Genomic DNA, 20,506 nt, shown 5'->3' on the forward strand with positions numbered 1-20,506 from the left:
GATTTGAGACGGTGATTTTTCTGAAATTCAGTCAGGTTTGTGACGGACCGTCGAAGAACGAAATATGTAGCGTCGTAGATTATTATTTAGGTTCAAAATACTTCTTTACTTTCATTCGTGCCATAGCTGTGCTGAAACGGGTTTGACCGTGCATCAGCGACAGGACTCACGCTTGTAGTGGCAGAACGTTTCACTTGTTCGTGCGAGAATCACCCGGAGTCCAGTTGCGCCTGTCGACGGACGACGGACACACGCGCTGGTCTTGCGGTCGTGTCGTCGCCACGAAGTCTGGCAGTAGGTGAGTGAGTGGTTCCCTCGCTCTCAGTAGGTGTCCTCGCTGGCACAAGGACGCACGATCATTGCTGCCACGGCGACGTCGGCTGGAGGAGAGTATCGATTGGCGAAGTACCGTGTTTGGCTGTAGGGGAAGAGCGAAGCGCACAGTGTGGCAGGCAGGCGGGCTGTCAAGGCAAAAATACAGAGGCGTGTGCCGCAAGAACGGATCAGACACAAAGAAAACGCATAACCACCTCGTCCTCCCTTTCCCCACCCCTTTCCCGATTCCCGTTGATTTGTTGTGCCCTCGGCGTCTTGCGCGGGTGTGAATGGGTGGACCGGGGTCTGGTTCGTCCGAGCTGAGCGCGGAAAACTCTTGCCACGTGAACCTAAGCCATTATATTGAACCTCAGCATTACCAGAATCAGAAGGCAAGTACCACTAGCAAGAAGGAAAAGAAGGCTTCTAAGATGCCACAGTACCGTCCCAGGAAACGGGGTGCTGCTGGCGGGGCATTTGACGACGGCGGCATCAATGGGGAGTACCACCGTCCGAGAAGAATCAGGAAGAGGTAAGGCGCAACAGTGTGTGTGGAAACCACAAAAGATAAAAATGGGACATCAGTAAACAAATGCAACTGTTCATAAACACTGCAAGACCCGTCACATGGCTTGCAACGCTCTCTGTCTGTTACCGCAATCTTCATCGCTTTGTTGCTGTGCTAGTTGTCATGGTAATGATCATTCAACACCGCGCTGCACCATTTGCACTGCCTCTGCACCCCGTACTGGACGAAACTGCTGTTGCGTGTCGCTTACTGAATGTATAACTTAAATAAATAAATGTATGACCTGATAAATAAAAGACCGACGGCACCTTCATGGTCACCTCCCTCCACCTACCTCTGCGCTCCTCTCGTCACTACAGACGCCTACGCCCCTGTGAAAAACACTTTGGTGCACACAATCCTTGCTGGTTTGTGATTTGTATCTCTCGCGCCACTGCAAGGCCAAGCTTAATTAAATGCAATGAATGTGTGTCGCTTTCTTTACTCTCAAACCCAGTGTCACAGCTCGCAGCAGATATTCGAACTCCCGGTTCCGCCACGTGATTGTCTGGAGAAACGGAGCTGCCAACATAAACCGACTTTGCTTTATGTGTGCCTGTTGCTTGCAGCTGGATGTTGGTACTTGCCCTTGCCTAAGGGTGTGGCAAGCCGAGAGGAGCCTCAAGCTGCCTTTTGCTGTCTAGTAGAGCTACGCAAATATGCTGTGTTGTGCCTTGTTGAACAATTATTTTACGAGTCCAATGGAATACCAGAAGACTTGCCTTTTGTAATGGCTGCATCGCTGTTGTATATAACGCATTGCTTGCTAGTAGGAGACTGGACTTCAGTCGCACCGGAGTCCACGGAATTTGCACCTTTGCATTCTAAATGCGCCTGACTGACATACAAATGTTCGTCATTCATATAAGACGCAGTCGTCTTCATAAGCGGCGACCTGAACACGTCTCGCCAACGTAACCCTTGAACGTATTCATCTTGTTACCAACAAATTAAAACAAAGGACGGAAATCCATTTTCTCAGCTGTCACCATGATCATGGCTATTACCACTGAAATACATTAATATATTTTTAAACGCTGTTTTATTTTTTTTCCAGTAGTTCATTTATTGATCAGAAATTGACTGTACATAGAACATAATATATATTTCAAACTAGTTCATAAATTTTTTGTGCATTTGAATTTTAAATAAATATTTTCGTAAAAGATAGTTTCTCGTCCTCTTTTCACAACATTAATTACAGACTTTAAGAATTACGTGATGTGATCTTTAAGTACCGTAAATTTCTCACAACGCATCCATGTGAGTGCGCTATGTGGCGGGATATTGGACTCGCGTGCGGGTGATCGCCATATTTCTTTTTCACACTGTACAAATTATGACTGTAGCAGAGATGCTTATTTGTAAAAAAATCTGTTACCTTATAACATACATTAGCCAGTATTAAGTAGCGCTAATGTCGTTCCCACCTCAAAACTTCGCACGACCCCTGTGTTTTGTATAACAGATTGTAAGAAACTAAGAAGTACGAGTTAGACGAGATTCAGTGACATGACGTTCATACCAAATTTCGTCAAAATCTGTCTAGCGATTCTCGACTTGAATCACTCGGACAAACGGAGAGGCAGACAGACTTGGTCACGGTTTTAGATCTTGCATATAGTGCAAGTACTAGCCAGTTGTGACGTAGGTTTATTCGTGCACGGAGCCCGCTCTTCGTGGTATAGCGCAGGGACGCGAACAGGTGCGTCCCGAAGTAAGCGAGTGTTATGCAGGCGTACCAACTGCACGACGGTCGATCGAAACACTGGAGCGAGAACTGGCCTAGGGGTACTTGAGTACTCTGGCGGACTTGCCCCCCCCCCCCCCACCTCTTCCCGGCCAAAGGAGAATTTCTCATCAGGTAAGTAGGTTTGTGGCGACGATACGTAACTCAGACTGCTCAGAAAACGTAATGAAAGAGGATGACCTCAGTGGTATTTTAAAAGAAACAGCACTACGCCCTGGCGATTGGATCGATATGGAATTTAATAACCTCAAAACTGCGTGGAATTTGACAGAAAATCGACTGTGGTGAGGCACTTTTTAGCAGTGAGAATTCTGTGCTGCCTTGTCAACCGGGCAGTATAACAGCAGAGCCCGTTGTGTTTATGATGTTGGCTGCAATGCGTTGGTGCGTGTCTCAACCCGGGATGCGCGTCGTCACACGACACGTTGTGTCCACAGAGAGACTTCGCGACCGACGGTCAGCCAAGTGCACAGGGACGAATGGTCACTCTGCTACTGGTTTATCGCTGGAAGAAGCCAGCAAATGGTCCACCCAGTTCAAGGCCACATGAATCTTACAGTGTCAAATACGATCACCTTATGATACACTTTTAAATTGTGGGCTATTTGTAACAAAATTATGCGTAAATACATCATTCTCGATGCGATGTACATGCCCTGTCTATCTTATTTTGATTGCTTTTAGTAATGGTACAGATTGCAGTAATAATCTGTATTATTATGTTGAAATACGAGTTCGTAGAAAACAGAACCATAATAACCTGCGTCCGAAGCTATAAAAAATTATAGCGACCGCGATTTATCGTCACTTTTCGCAGATCCACGCCATTATCGTTCTTGCATCTAGCCAGTACCACAGAGCAGATTATAGTAGGTCAGCTGGTTAATAAATTCTCCCCCATCCCCTTTTATAGAACTCAGATACTCATTACCATGTTTACACTAAGCTTCATCCTGAGACAGACTTCACACCCTCTGAAACGCCACTTCACTCCACGACCTTTTATCACCACTGTTGGCCACGAACATTATAAGCACTGGAAGTTAATGTGCAGTCGGACAGACTCTCCGCCTAGGAAAAGGGTTTTATCAACACCGTCTTCATAACAGCTTTACTCTTTTCGTGAATTGAGACACTGTCTACAAGAACTGGATATTTAATAGATTCGTAATTTGTAGGAAAGTGAAAGGAAATTATCTAATTTGTAATTCTTAAAATATTCGGTGCTTACATTTACATCTTAGGTGTGCTCTTTAAGCTTTATCATTAGTGAAAAATTCATTTTGCGTGTTTTCTCCCCGTCTGTGTCTCTTTCAGCAGAAAATGTGCTGTCATCTATTTATCGTCTTACAAACTGCATGCTAATTCCAGAAAGCCTGAATGGATTTTAATTAAATTTGTTGTGGAGGCTGGCGATAACAAACTTGTCCAAACCAGTGCTTTTCAGTCTCCCAGAATCGGTAATGTAAACATTGCGGATGCTCAAACTTGCGAGATGGAAATGATATAACGCCATTGCAATGATCCCCTGCGGTGACTGATGAGAACGTCGACCGCGTTGACCGTCTGTTTTCAGACAGTAATTCGAGAACGGCTGAATGGATTTTAATTATATTTGGCGTGGACGTCGTGCCATTGAAAGCTACCCCAAACACATGTTTAAAAATTTCCTACTGTCGGTTATACCAACGTAACGAATGCTGAAACTCGTGAGGTGGGAGGTTAATTCCCTGTGATGATGCCATTACCCATGTTCCTTTGCGATGGTTGATGACGCCATTTCCCTGCTGCCATCTGTCACTGATCGTATGTATGGAATCGTTTTAATGAAATTATTATTTGTAAAGTGAATACAAATGTATGCCGGTCCTAACCCCTTATACAAACAATACTGTTCAAGTGCCGTAATGAAAAGTGAACGTGTAAGTAAGTAAAAACAGAATTTGGTTTCATACTCAGTTTGAAGTTAATTAAAATATAACGAATCTGCAAGACCAGAACCAGTTAAGATGTCTTGCTGAAGTATACTTTATTTCCCGCCAAAGTCATCAAAGTTGGTAATGACTTCAGACTCCAAAGTCCGGTTTTCGAATGAGGTAACTACGGATTTGTCTGTTTCGTGCTCCAAACAACGTCGTACCTGTCTGCTGCAGTACCAGCTCGAGAATCCCGTTCTAGCACAGATCAACACTCTGAGTGAGGGCCCTGGGTCGTCCTTTACACACGAGAAACGCACCAATAGGCCTTTGCGCTTTAGGACACGTAGTATCGCCATCGTATTCATGCGAACAGTTTAGCTCTGCTCAGGTAGGGAATTTGTACCTGGAGGGTTGTACACCCTGCATGCGTTCGTTACCCGAAGTGACTACGAGCCATAGTGCCCCCCACACACGACGTTACCGGTCGGCCGGTCACCTCTTCGGGCTCTCCTTCATTAAGAGGCTGTGGTCATGAGAAGTTAACTTTATATCGGTCTGTAAAAAGTAAAGTAAAGTTTGTCCCACTATACGCCATGTAGGAGTTTGGGGTGAGTGGAGGTATAGCTCCTCTCTTCCTTGACCTCGGCACTAGATGGGGGTGAGTGGTCAGTATCACGCCCCGGTCGGCTTTACCCTCGGGAAAGGACCCCGGTACCCATTGTAGAGGAGGCTGGGTGGGCCCCAGAGCCGGTCTGGACGCAGAGGCTAGAGGAAAAATCCTCTGCCCCCCGTCGGGGATCGAACCCCGGTCGTCCAGCCCGTAGCTAGTCACTATACTGACTGAGCTATCCCGGCTCACTATATCGGTCTGTAGTTTGTTCAAATTGTATCCAGACTTTAAGAAGGAGAACGTTTTTTTTGGCTGTACTAAACACGAAATTTCCCTGCTAGATTCGTATCCCGCGTAGCTACAATTGACTTGTCTCTGTGAGTACCTAAAAAAACTTTCTTTGGGAACTGAAAGGCCGTTACTGTGCAGGTTTCTGTCCGGAAAATATGTTGTTGAAATTCTGTTTTGTTTTGTTCTCTGAGTTTCATTTCGGATCCGGGGAAATATTATGCGCCGGTGTTGACCCGACGCCACGACGCCCACCGGGTAATTTATAAATTCGTTTCTTTGTTTTTATTTTTCCGCGTTTTGTTATGAGGGGTGGTTTACTCCTCACCGGTTTTCGAGGGATTCACTTGTATTTGTTTTGTTCTCCCCGGCGTTACGACATAATGGTGATACTTCTCTACATCACCATGTGCCCCCTGTTTTTTCTGTTTTATTGCATTCCGTTAAAATTCAGAATATTTATATACTTTGTTTCTGTTAATTAATACTCCCGCCTTAATTTGTACTGCGCTTGGAAACGGGGTGTGAGGTTGTCCCGTTAGGGCCACATCCTGTCTGATCGCCATATGCCATGTGCTCGAATAATAAATGAATGAACTCGACAGTTGATGAAGGCACTGCATTGCGATTTACGAAATCCGACGGGCGTGTTCTCAAATCCTCATACAAATTACGTCACGGCCAAGTTTATTGCACAACCATTTCAGACACCTCTGTTAATTGCATTCAATTGACTGAAGGTAAATTAGAATTAAATTATTTGGTTATTCCGTCAAATCACAATGTATTTAAAATAAGATAATTAAAATAATTAAAATATCATTCTGTGTTCCATATCGAATAATCGATTTACCTCCAGACACAACTGTGTTGTCTACTATTTCATCTCTGGTATGTTTATTTTACTTTCCTTATAATATTATTTATTTATTTATTTATTTAGTTGTTTTCTATATTCATCCATATTCATTAATGTTTCTTTGAATCATTTACTTCACAGACCGATGTAAACATCAAAAGCATCACTTCAAACAATAAAGTTGATCCATTATATGAAAATATCTGGACACGATCTCCAAAAAACTACACTACGAAAAATTTTAAAAAATTGTAATTGAGTTTTAAATTTAATATAATTTTACACCTGATGATGGTTTAATAAAACCGAAACATGTTGTAACTGTTCCAATTGTAAATCGATTATTCGATATGGAACACAGAATGATATTTTAATTATTTTAATTATCTTATTTTAAATACATTGTGATTTGACGGAATAACCAAATAATTTAATTTTAATTTAATAAGTCACAATATGACGCAACTACACTATCTTATGACTGAAGGTAAGTTTTTCATAGAATTTTGTTTCGTCGCTTGGGGTCAGTCGAGAGCCATGCAACAGTATGTTCCTGACGGAGGTCGGAACAAGCGTCTTACAATCCAGTTCTGCACTTAGGTCACGCTTGTTCGCTGTTCGCATTTGCACCACTCACAACACAAACTTGATGCACTCGCCAACGCTTGGACGGTCACAGTCTCAGAGGGCAAATCATGACGTCACCAGCGTCTCAGCAAGTATTGTAGTCGGGACGAATCTGTGTGTCTGAGGACCGTCAGAAGCGGTGGTAAGAGAAAAATGTATTTCCTATGCCAAAAACATTATTTCCCCAGCGGCTTTACTTTTGACGTAGACAACGCGACATTTTTGAAATAGTATGGCAAAGTCGTGAGAATCGAGTCACGGAATCTTATTATTTTTAAGTTGCAGTGATAGATAATCTGTTGCGTCTGCGTATTTGGAAACTATAACTTCGTACTAACAGAAGCAGTGACCTCTGAAACGTCGTTGAACTTCTACCAGGCTGCACGGGCTCTTGGAGAAGAACATTTCTGTCAGTTCGCCGAACGTGACGTTTCCATGCCCGCTAAAGATAATTCAAGTAATTAAAATCAATAAATGTGTTAACATACACGGAGACTGACACAGACAATGCACTTCTCCAGAAACGCTGGCCTGACCCGTAAGGAACTTGCTGGTTAAAATTTACCTGACAAACCATCTGAAGTTTACAGTGCTGAGGAAGGTTGGTTCATTGAAAATAATAAATCATCAGACAAAGTTTTTGCCGGATTCAGTGCCTAGGAAGTGGTAAAGAGATTTACCACGGAGACTCTGTTTGGTCTCGAGGCAGAAATTAGTTCTCATGGAGGAAATGGAAGATTTTAATCCTTTTTACATTACATCTGACATGTCTATTCTTCTTATATATTACTATAAAGGTTTTAAGATCTTTATCTTAAGATTTATGATCTACGTGCGTTAAAGTTTGGTGATATTTTCCACCAAAACTTCCGATCTGATTCAGACTCTCATTTCGGCCGAAATTGGCTCACATTCACTATTTTGAAAAGAAAATGTGTGCAGTTAATATGTATTTTTGAAAGGGCCTAATGCACTGTATGGACACTACGAAGTGCGATGTTTTTGCTGTGTATCAAAAGCGCAAAGAAAAATAATTTCTGTGTTAAGTTACGCGATTCCTGTACTGCATTTTACTGCTGACTGCGCCGTCTGGTGTCATTTGATATAACCGCTCTGTTCTGCCCTCCCCTTCCGTCTGTCCGCATCTCACTCTCTCCCTCCCTCAGAAACACCCTCTCAGTAGTGATAAGAACTTCGCATTCTTAATTAAGTTTTGTACCATTTGAAATTGTAGCTTGGATAAAAATCAGATTCACTTAAATTTCGCTTTGGGTAGGAAAAGAAATGGTAGATATTCTGTCTTTACGACTGGATTTTCCCGCCGAAGTTTAATTTCCGAGCCGAGTTCCATTCGCTTCTCGTGGCCCCCGAGGCGTGGCGCTACGATCAATGACCGCGGGGCCTTCCGATTGGCTAAACGCAAAGCGCTCACGTGCAGCACCGACTTATGTGAAATTATATTGGAACTGTAGGAGGAAATGTCTTCATTGTTGTCATCTTTCAAGAACAGCTGCCCACATTGGCTTTCGGGATCGTAATTGTGATTCTTGCCTTTATATTTGTGTATCGAAATACTATTTTTTTCTAAAGGAAAGTACGACGTACGAGCGTAGACAGAATTGTACTTTTCTGTGGGAATTCTGGGTATGTAGTTCTGTAACCGTTTTTTGGCCTGGGCCGATGTTCACACTAACACGCTGGTGGCCATCTTGCAACCGTTGCAACCAGTCGGTCACGTGGTGTGTGACTGGGTCATGTCGCCAGAAGCGATCAGACGAAGCGGGGTCGCTCTGTTATCCCAGGGACATCAAAGGGGTGCTCTGTTCAAGCGGGTAGTACCGACGGAAAAGCCCGGCGAAAACTATTTAACTAAATTAACAGCCAACAATCGGCTGGCTCTTAGCAATTTCCAACCGAATTAATATAAACAGACACGTCGATATGACGTCACATGCATCTCCACCTAAATTTATGCGAAAAAAATGCCTCCCGAAGCGATGCTACGTGTCAGCATTACAGCTTCCTGGGACGTATCTAACTAACTAGATGGCTTACAGAACCCGAAGGTTCATCACCGAATTAACCAAAGCCCTCCACCGGACCCTGTCCTGGGCCAACAAAATCCAGTCTCCTTCAACTCCTATCTCCCATAGATCCCGCCTGACATTATCCTCCCATCTACGTCTAGGTCTCCCCAGCGGTCATCTTCTTAAGAAGGCTTCTGTTCCATATTTGCGTACTCTCTGTCATGGAAAGACGTTTCAGACACCATCACTCTGACAAGTACATGCTGACTGCGTCTTCACGTCTAAAACGACTCCAGCCCTGACGATGGAGGCAGCATGTATCTGCGAAACGTTGGTTCCTACCGTAATAATGCATGACGCAGCAGCTGCAATGTGAAGTCACACCTTCATGAACATCGAACGTCCTAAGACGCTGCTTTATTGTTCCTGGACGGCCACGTCGAAATGGTTTCGACAGAATTGCCCTGTGGAACGCCGTCTAGGCCGAGGTATAGAATGCGTGGAGCCGTGTCTACACTTCCGCCTGCCTGTCGACAGGTGCTTATGAATGGTCCCAACGATCGCTTTTCGGTCACTCACGCAAGCTCAGAATAACTGGGTCGCTCTGTTGCAGCCGTGCCGTGCCGTTGCAGTCCCTCTGCAGGGTGCTGGGCCGGTAGTCTAGCTGTCAGGGGCAAGGGTCTCGTAGTGGCAAAGTGTGGCCGAACCCGGTGGAACAATAAGATAATAGCAATAACATATGAAGTAGTGTGAGCGCTGGGAGCTTGCAGGGGGGCGAGATCTTACGATGATGAGTGTTCTGGCGTGTTCCATCTCGTGGAGCGACATTGGAGTAGCTGCGGTGAAAAAGTGCCGTCCCCATTTGGCGGACAAACCTTCGTTAGTGCTCAGTTAGTGTTACGTGTTTCATAAATATTTTCTTCTAGTGTTTTTCTTCCCAACCAGTGTTCTGAAGCTCTCCTTGGGATGACAGCCCGCCATGTTTGCGATGACAGAGTACTTCGGCGAGTTCGCCCTTGCCAGGTGAGCGAGCGTGACAGCTGCATGTCTGTGTGTGTGCACTGGGCTTTTGCATGCATGTGTGTCCATTCGTTGTTCGGAGGGAAACTTTCTCCGTCCAATCGGAGCATTTTACATTGCGTGTCGGGAACCAATCAGGATCGATTAATCAAGGGTTCTAAACCCTCGGCCCCGCCGATGTGCTCTGTGCGGCTCGCGTGTGTTTTTGTTGCGTTGTGTCACCCCGTTTGACGGAAGAATAGCCAATTGATGTCAGTGATCATGTCTTGTCACTGTCGTCAAAATATGACAGTAACTGTCGCTCTGGTCATTTGTTTAACTTAATGAAGGACGCGTTTTATTGACAAACTCTGGGAGAGACACGCGAATTACAACAGCAGAACTCAGACCTAATATTGAACCCTTGTATTGGAGCATCATGTAGACGTTATTATTATTTTCCAATCTATTCGTCACTTTATAGGGTAATTACTTCTGTGTACCCGAGACAAACCTTGCCCCTGAGGTACACAGTGCAGCAGCTATTTCCGAAATACAACTTGTTTTTTAACACGTGTTACATGTATTATACAGTTTATTGTTAGAGATGACTACATATTCTACGACAGCGTCTTTCGAATTATGTATGAAGATCCTAAAATGGCAGTTTTCTGAAGTTCCCCGATGTTGTGTTCGCCCGGAATGTTGGCCAAATATTTTCTGAGTGACTTGGAGACAGTTCCAGTTTTTCCTATAATTATTAGGATTACTTTTGCGTTCCACATTCGCTGTACTTCATTGAGAAGGTCCTTGTATTTCAAGATCTTCTCAGCTTCCTTATTAATCACATTCCTGTGAGCAGGTATTGCTGTATCAATTACGAGACAATTTCCGTTTTTGTTTCGGATTATAATATCTGTTTTTTCCATCTATTCACCACTTTAAAGGGCATTTACTTCTTTGTACCCGAGATAAACCTTGCCCCTGAAGTACATAGTGCAGCAGCTATTTCCGAAATACATTTTGTTTATTAATATATGTTAAATTATTATGTAACCTCCTCCATACATCATTATTTGTAGATTTGTGCACGATGCACTCGTTCACTTGTATTGAAGTTTATTGTGCTAGGCGACATGTTTCGGACATATTAGTCCATCTTCAGGTCGCTATCTACGCAGACAGTTCTGTTGTGGTGAGTGTAAAGAGTAACTAAGAATTCATTTTCTGTCTTTTTGCCTTACAGTGACCATTGGCAGTCTTTATCTGACTGCTTGGCTGTCTTTGTTAAAAGTTTAATTGAAAGCGTAAGAATTAGCCGCGTGCCAAAACGACACTTGGAACACTTCGTGCCCTGGTTCAGTTCTGAAGATCCACTCGCTCACGTGAATTGTTCTGTAAACGAAGTTGTAATTATGTGGACGTTGTGTTACGTAATGTTTCACGTTCAGGACCGATGCACGCTTTTAATTTAAGTTTTAAGATTGAAAGTCAACTAAAAGTTGCAACTGCTACCACACGGCAAAACGTTAATGAGTGCATTTCATATAATTTTTATATTTTTATGTTCTTATGTCTTGTGTATTTGTTGGCTAAATGTAATCTTACCCTCTGTGTAATCATCACAATTTAATTGTAGAAAGGTTTGCGTACGCAGACATTGGACTGATAATGGATTAATACTTCCCAAACATGTCGCCTAGCAAAATAAGCGTCAAGATGAGATCATACGAGTAGTGCATGAAGTTACAAATACTATTTTATGAAGACTGTTACTTAATAATAATAATGTACTGTTACAGAAAGATTACTCAACAGAAACATTGTAAACTATCTCGCTAATGGCGGATTCTGTTAACGAAAATTAACGAGTAATGCCAACCTGTTTGAAAGGAGAGTTAGTTAACGAGATGACGTGACGTGCCAGTAAGTTGTCCTTGTATTCATAAACAAAGGCGAGCGTGGCACCAGGTTAAAAAGGCTGTGCACCCTTGTATTAATGAATGTTCAGCTATTGGCATTTGCTGATGATGTTAATTTATTGGGGGACGATATGAATACAATAAAGAGGAACGCAGAAGTTTTACTAGAGGCTAGTAGACAAGTGGGGCTAGAAGTAAATTCAGAAAAAACTAAGTATACATGTTAGTATCTCGTCATCAGAAGACAGGCGGGCAGAATTGTCTTACGGTGGCTAATAAATCCTTTGAAAGGGTTACAAAGTTCAAATATTTGGGAGCAACAATAACAAATCAAAATGATACTTGTGAGGAAGTTGGGAGGAGACTAAATTCCGAAAATGCTTGCTACTTCTCAGTTCAAAATATTTTGTCTTCCCGTCTGATTTCTAAGAACCTGAAAATTAAAGTATACAAAACAATAATTTTGCCTGTCGTTTTGTATGGGTGCGAAACATGGTCTCTCACTCAGAGGGAGGAACACAGATTGCAGGTGGTTGAGGAGGATATTTGGGCCTAAGAGGGAAGACGATGGGGCGTGGAGAAAACTGCACAATGACGAGCTTAAAAATCTGTACTGCTCCCCCAGTATTGTGAGGGTGATTAAGTCGAGAAGAATGAGATGGGCGGGGCATGTAGCGCGCATGGATGGGACAAGAGGTGTGCACCGGGTATTGGTTGGGAAGCCTGAAGGGAAGAGACCGCTGGGGAGACCTAGACGTAGATGGAAGGATAATCTCAGGCGGGATCTATGGGAGATAGGAGTTGAAGGAGACTGGATTTTGTTGGCCCAGGACAGGGCCCGGTGGAGGGCTTTGGTTAATTCGGTGATGAACCTTCGGGTTCGGTAAGCCATCTAGTTAGTTAGTTAGATAGGAATTGAAATTCTGACAGAAATGTGTGTGTATGTGTGTGTTTATACCACAAACACAATTTAACCTTTGGCTCTCATGTGAAATGACACATAGTAACAAGCTTTCCGTGTTTTAGTGTTTACACGATAATGAAATATGTGTTAGAATGGGCTACGTGATATTATACGTACTTTTTCCAATACAGGGGAAAATCTCATTTCTTTAGAAGGAACGAGATGCGGGTATTAAACATTTATCAATACGTACTATGAAAGATAATTGTAAATTTCCTTTTAGAAAACCAAAGTTCTTTGTCGTCTGAGCCTAGTCGCGTTGAAGTTCGTATTTCATACCACATTTTCCGTCAGGACGTTGAGCAAACTTGAACTTCATACGCTGCATTACGCTTTAGGCCTTGTGCGAATGAATGAGTAAATTTCTACCTCACACACCAGACTAATGTAGCTGGTAGCATTTATCAGGAGCGTTTTCGTGCGGAAAGCCTAACTTTTCAGGAGACGAACAGATGTCTTCAGACGTGTTTGAGTATTTCATTGCCACCGAATCGGAACCGGTTCCCTTCATTGGCGTAACTCGGTTTTCAGCCGATCGATTTTATAAGGAGAGTTCGATGACGCATTTTGAAAAAGCGTTTTCATCACTCTTCGTAACACTACATTACGTCGCCCGCACATTCGATGCCTTGGAACGTGAGAGAGACAGAGTTCTATATGACTCTCGTTTGAAGGCACTGTTCGCCGAAGGGCTGCGTTCAAGTGTCGGAACTCTGAGCCCTTTAAAGTTTTTTTGTAACACGAAACTGTCGGTGAGCCACTGTAACATAACACCGTCGTGTTTCAGTGGAACTGTGAATGAAACCGATGACTTCGCTTGAACCGTAACAGATTACGCAGACCTTGTCTCTTTCTCTCTCATTTTGGTAGTAATGACTGTGTAACACGTGAACGAGGGGTGACCAAAGTGATTGGTACGAGTTTTGATGAAGATCACGAAGTCACAAAGTATAAGAGTTCTCAGGTATATTTTTCGGTCTGAAGTAGTGTTTGAATAGTTTTATTTAGTCCGATTTTAAACCAGATTCTGAAGATCGCCTTCAGGCTTCGAAGTTCCAGTCGAATATGCACAGGTGGTTTTACCCGACTGAACAGTGAACGTCCTACTTTTTCTGATAATTTATTTATCGGGCATGTAAAGTCACGGTGGGAATTTAACCAAAAGAAATTAATTTTTCAAACACTATCTTATTTTTCTTAATAACCCCATCTTCAATGCCCTCCAGATCCTTGACCCCAACCATAACAACCTCCTTTCACCTACGCACTCCACGAGCAACCGCAATTCAGTATTAAACCTCGACCCGACACAGTAATACTTCTAGATGTCTTCCGCCAGACACGTCATGTCTCTATAAACTCATCACCGGTGTGTTTTATTTAATTAATTTAACTTATACATTCTACTATTTATTTACTTCCATCATTTTGTTTTCTATATTACTCCATATTTATTAATGTTTTATTTAAATCATTGCTTTACAGACTAATATTGAACATCAGATGAACCACGCCATATAAAAAACAATACCTTCGTTCTAATATATAAGAGTAATCTGATAAGAACATTTCAATGAACTGCATAACATTGTAAATGACTGTAATTCGAGTTTTAAATTTACCAATCTAATTTATACCTGAGGACGGTTAAATATAACCGAAACATGTCGTAAGAGACGTTCCAATTTGTAAATCGATCATTCGATGCGGAACGTGAAATGATATTTTAAATATTTTATATTTTATTATCTTATTAAAATTGTGATTTGACGGAAAATATTAAAATATTAACACTATCTTAAGTAAAATAAAAGGTTCAATCCAGAGACCTTGGGAACTAAATTGTCTTTGGTTAATAAGTCGATCGATGTTTCTGGTGATAATGTGTTCAGCGGTGTTCGTCAGTATCGTGGTGATGTAACTACCTTCCCAAATCACAACGAAGCTCTGATAATCGCACGGTGAGGGAGTATCATAATTAGGCAATCACAAACACTCAGTTATAGTCCAATAGTTAGGTCTTTTACTATTACACAACCGGTATGTTGTTGTTTTATTTTTAGAGCAGAATAATTATTTTCGCGGAAGTAAACATTTTAGAAGGAGCAGTACAGTGACGCTAGTGTTGTGCACCGCTTGAACGTTTGTGCAAACAGTCATGAATTTACGAGAAATTTCGCGTATATGACGTGGCGTCACGACGAATTCCAAACCAATTACCTTGACCTTGGGAATTGAAAACAGTCGATCATGAGAAGATAAATTCGACTTCTATTTTAATTATTCAATCAGTCACAAACACAAGGGAAACAGAAGCAATTATCTTACAAAATTTACGTTTCGGCTGAGAGGGAGGATCATTTACGTTTTGATAGACGTACGTTGGCTTGATTTTAAGAGACAGGCATTCATCAAGACGCTTCGGGAATAAGATATTTAAGATTTAAATACACGCGAAATCAGATAATCTCGATTCGGAATCAACAAGCTTACAAAATTTTGGGCAGAAATTCTGTAAGAATATCGTGCAAGTTACTCGCGGACGCGTGTGTTCAAAGAACGGTGGTGATACGGAGACTGTGACGTCATTTACGAATTCTGCTGAAGAGTGTTGCTCGAATTAACCCATCGTTTCTGAGCGCCAGCGAAGGCAGAAACACGAGGACGCAGCACGGATGGCTCTACAAAGCCTGGGAGTAAAAGGGTTACAATCCGTACCCAGGCCTGAGATGACGTAATTAAGTGTCGGGGGAATCAGTCACGGGCTTACGTCGCCGAATTGTGTGCAGACGTCGCGATGGAGAGACGCAGAAACGCTACGGGCCCAAATCCACTTTGTGAACTTGTCTATTTAGTTTCGTTGTCGCGAGAAGTGTATTGGGTGCACTTGAATAGGAATCTTCCTGCGTCTGCGCAGAGACAGTATTTGGTTTCGTCTTTTTCTGAGTTGATGGCATTCGATTGGTTTTTCAGAAAAATTGATACAAGCAATGAGAAAACTGTTACGTCAGTAGCATGCTTTATAGACCACTGGAACATGTGCATTCAGTATGAAAATAAAACATGTTTTTGTGTATGTGCGTTTGCAGAATATAAAATCCTGCCTCGTCCAGTTAGTCAAATCATTCCAATACAATTCTTGACTTCGCCCAATGACACATTGTAACAATAACACAAGTCGTCAATTGTTTCTGGCCAACAATACGGACGCTAAGGACATTTTAAACTAAATTTTGTTATTTTATATCTTGGTCTACTGTTTTAATGAAGAAGCAACCATAACCTAATAATAAAAGAATTAAAGCAGTCCCACTTCACACCACTCAGGCGCTTGGGTGGGGGGGAGAGTGATATGGCTCCTACTAATTCTTACGTTCATTGAAGACGTGAAACCATTTTGACAATTGTTTCCGCGCGTTCACACACGACCAACATTGTTGGCGGCACTCCGGATGATTTGAACGGCCACGTCACACAAATTATTTACATTTTTGTTCACGTATTGTTAAGAAATATTCGCCGATAAGATTTGTGAATATTCTCCGTTTAAAAGAACAGTTGTGACGAAATTTTATTTAATAATTTTTGTTCGCGCGTCTGAACAATTAACGTGATTGGTGTAAGTTGCGAAATATTGTCCAGCGATTTCAGTTTTAATTGTCATCGGAAGAATTAAAAGTTAAATTTGTACAAAATACTTGTGTGTTTGTCGCAGTGGTTGATGGGATATTCATGAAACGCCGTGTTCGGGAGTTTATATAAAAAAAGTTGTACAGTAATTTCGTTAGTACGGAAAGTTTTTAACAGCAACCTTACATGTGAAGTTGAAATTTTGGGCTGCTGTGTATGTTTGCTTGAACTTTCTCTTACAGTTAGAGAAAGGACAAACGTATATTCACTAATCTTGGCATGTTTATTCCTTGAGACTAAAAAAAGAGAACACTCGAAAGTCAAAACTTTTGAAAATGTCTTGAGATCGAATCCCAGTGAGGGCGTTTATTGTGCCCCGGACACTGATCGCGATGGTAGAACGACGCGAAGACAAGAGTTGTTTGTTTCGGCGAAAAAGTTACAGGAACCATGGGAACAAACCTAAAAACTTTCCTGGGTTCGAGTCGAGGCGAAAATTTTGTTTTCAGGAATAATATTTTTTCTAGGCCCGAGGGCAGTAAAGATTGATTAGAAATTTAGTCATCTGCAAAATTTCCCCACAGTAGCAATGAGTGCGAACTGTTAGTTTTACATAGGCTAATAGCATGGAGAATCATTTCAGCGAGTGTTAGCGAGTTCAGCCCTTTGCTTAATTTTTATTTTACTAGAGCAGAGCACTCCTTTCGGAGCTCCTCGGGGGGGGGGGGGTCAAGTTTTTAAAACGCAACCCCCCCCCCCGAGAAGGGGTTGCTTGCGTTTTAAAATCTTGAGTAAGACACTAGACTAATCCCCCTTCGGGGGGTTAGTTTAGTGTCTTATTCAAGTGTTTAACCCTTGAGTAAGAAACTAAACTAACCCCCCGGAATGGGGGGTTAAAACACTTGACCAACCCCCTTCCGGGGGGGTTGTTCAAGTGTTTGATTGTGTTCTGGAGCAGTGATCATGCTACTAGCTTGGTAGTTGGTGATCTCGTAGCTATGAGGCGTTATTTGTTGATGACGTCATTTTTTGCCGACAAATTGGTTGACGACAACGGGGAATCAGAAATTGTTATAGTAGAAAGATATATTTAGGAATTATGGTTACCAAGACAGCGCCGGACCAGGCGTGGCTAGTTGATAAAAATACCTCTGTAGACAATACGAACTCTACATCAAGCTCCCTGTGATTATGGTAATGCGTGAGCAGATAGATTTCTGCGATCACTAACGGTAGTAATCAGGGTTTCAGATAGCCAGCAATAGAGGAAGGAGTAATGGAGATTTCCTAATTTTGCCGGTGCATTACACTTACAACGATATTAAAAACTGTTGTCCAACAAAATTTCTGTCGTAAAAAGGTAGATAAACTGATGTCTCTGCAGTCGTATACCGAACCTTTAAAAACGGAGGAGTCCATAAAAAGTCTTTAAAGAAGCTCCGTTGCTGCAAGAATGGTTTTGTGGACTCTTCGTTTAACGGAAGGAAAGATAATTTTAATGGCTGTGTATCTGCTGTGCCGTAGTGGTTTTATGGGCGATGGTGTGGACAGATCCATATTTGTGATATTTCGTGCGTCAGGGGAACTGTATGTCGTCTGTGTTCGATAAACATTAAGTGTGCGGATAAATAACAGAAATCTCCAAGCACAGAGACGTATAATAAATTGTAAGATCACGTAGTACCGGCTTCTGAAGGGGTAGACATTGAAATTTTTTGGAAAGCTTCTGACGACCAAAGCCGATCCGATTTCTCCAACTGTCATAGTGCTATTGATCACCTTTCATTTCACTCATATGTTTCTTCCCAAATCCCCAAAATGAGGATATATAAGGAAGGCAGCGTGTGTATGAATGTATGCGCATGCGTGTAATGATTTAGAAAGGAAGAAATCGTGGCCTGATTTAAAGTAATGTTATCGCTTCTACTTGAAGGGATTTACGAAGACGAGAAGAAGCCGTAGTCAGTAAACGGAGATTTGAAACTTGGTTTCTAGAATGCGAAGAAGAGTGCTAACCACTCAACTGTGACGATCGATACCTTGGTGCTCTGAATTTGTTTTAATCCCAGTGCGGGGCGGGGGGGGGGGGGAAGTTTAACTGAATCTGTTCCTTCACTTTCCCTTGCTGATTCGATTCTTTATTGTTTCGTCCTGTTCATATGAAGTTTCTTGGCCGCTGGTCATTTGTATCTCCTGGACCAGAGGACATTTTGTTTCTACCATGGTCGTATTTGTTACATTTGTTTCGCTGTTAATACAGCGCTAATCCGTTGCGTCTTGCTACGACTTCATTTGTCATTGTTTCTGTGGTTCTAAGATGCTGATAGCCCCATCCTACGCGCACTGTACGAAGTGGTCGGCTTAGGACTGGTGGTATGATCAAAGAGTTGCCTTGGGAATAATTCCCAGTAGCGCTCAAGGACGACAGCGAAATTAACCCTTCGTTGGGTTAGGTCGCAGGGAACGACGCACGCCGCCGACTTGTTCTGTCCCCGTTTCCTCATTTCATGAGCGCCGTCCTCTCACAGGCTTGGAGGCTGTTCGGCGGTGATTGCCTCAAAGTAACCCGTGACGCATTGAAACTCTGCTACACGCCGTTTCAGAACGAGGAGTCGCGGTGGTAAATGTGTCGACGCTGGTCTCCTGCTGTCAAAGCTGTTTCGGAGTAACATACTGCCTCCGTGTTCAGGGCTGAAAATCAAGGCAGCACGTTCGTCCAGAACGCTGGCTCCTGCCTGCAAGTTCACACGACGTTGAAATCCAAAAGCCGATATCTACAAGAATGTTCTTCGCAGGGTTTTGTAGTAATCTCAAATTTCATTGAAGATTTAATCACTGCCTTCATTAACTTGTTCTCCTAATTGCATTTACTGAACAAAAGGGTTTTTTAAAAAAAATTGTAACACCTTTTCCTTTCAGATCATTAAAAGTCCTTTCGACTCTTTTCTCTCTTTTCCTAACCTAACATTTGTTTATTGAGGACATCGGTGGCTGATTGCTTGTTAATGGGAGAAGCGGCAAGGTAAAGAGGGACGCAGCCACAGACACTGACGTGTCAGTTTCTGGACACAAATGCGGGTTTTTTAAATTAACAAAATAAACTAACCCCGTGTTTGTGTCTCAACAGATTAAATTTGGGGTAATTAGGTTCATGATTACGGCGGGAATGCCGAGCGTCAGTGCTGGTGTAACTTTACAGGTGTAATTATAATTTAAATTAATTGTAATATCAGGTTCTCAAAATGATCGCAGTCCGCTCGGATGCGTGCTTCAGTGGCTGGAGGACTCTTTCGATTCGTCGATTCAGCACCTGCAAATGAGTTTGAATCCTATCCAAACGTCTTCTTCGGTCTGTATTTGATGAGTGTGATAATCGTATGTTTTATATGTCCGCCATAGAATTAAATCTGTGCTGTTTAGGTTAGGTTACCCAGGTGGCCATGTTTATGTTCCACCTCGTGCATTCCGCCGTTCAAGAAGGCACCGAGACACGCGGAGGAGATGATTCGTGAAGAAACAAAATTTTTGCGTGTCCGTAGGTCAATATTCTCCAGCGGCAGGGGTAGGTCATCTTGAAACAAATGCACAGATACCATGGCCGTGGAGTCGGTGCTAAAACCTCCGACTCCTTCATGAAAGCTCAATATGTATTAATAAGAGTAAACCTACTTAAATGGCTTCATAAGAGATTTCATCACCACCACGTGAATCATTAGGCTACATTTTAGACTTATAACCTGTATTTAAATATACGTCTAATGGTTATTGCAGAAATCGGTTGATTTGTAGGCAGTTTGTATTCTTAAGGTGCCGGAGTCAAAGTTACAAAGCATTATCCCCACACCACGTGGCTCAACGCGTCGTTGAATTTCCCTAAGCGTGAGGCCGCTGGCGTTTTATCGAGGTCGGAGTCGGTACATTTTTACCGATTCCGACTCCACAGCCCTGGCAGATACACGATGCACCTGTAAGCCTGCGTCGTATCTTGAAAGGCAGTAGTAAATCATCCCCGATTATTCCAGCCGATA

General features: G+C 42.5%; 1 protein-coding gene across 15 annotated transcripts in view; it reads left to right on the forward strand.

Moving 5' to 3' along the window:
- Window positions 1–20,506, forward strand: part of Sh (Potassium voltage-gated channel protein Shaker) — a 349,783-nt gene that overhangs the window by 91,834 nt on the left and 237,443 nt on the right. For 9 of the 15 annotated variants that reach the window (XR_015535055.1, XR_015535053.1, XR_015535057.1 and 6 more), the window contains exon 1: window positions 147–847. The exons of 3 other annotated variants lie outside the window; for them this stretch is intronic. Coding sequence is in view for 4 of the 12 variants with exons in the window: in XM_087348515.1 (XP_087204641.1) it covers window positions 606–847 (242 nt within the window). In the remaining 8 variants the exon portion in view is untranslated. Of the gene's footprint in view, window positions 1–146; window positions 848–9,927; window positions 9,987–20,506 lie in introns of those variants that run through there. 3 more of the 15 variants (XM_087348517.1, XM_087348516.1, XM_022062095.2) reach the window with 3 other exon arrangements.

This window comes from Zootermopsis nevadensis, unplaced genomic scaffold (genome assembly GCF_977971745.1).
Source record: "Zootermopsis nevadensis isolate Lab colony 2312 unplaced genomic scaffold, Znev_1.0 Znev_ptg000013l, whole genome shotgun sequence".
Lineage (NCBI taxonomy): Eukaryota > Metazoa > Arthropoda > Insecta > Blattodea > Termopsidae > Zootermopsis > Zootermopsis nevadensis.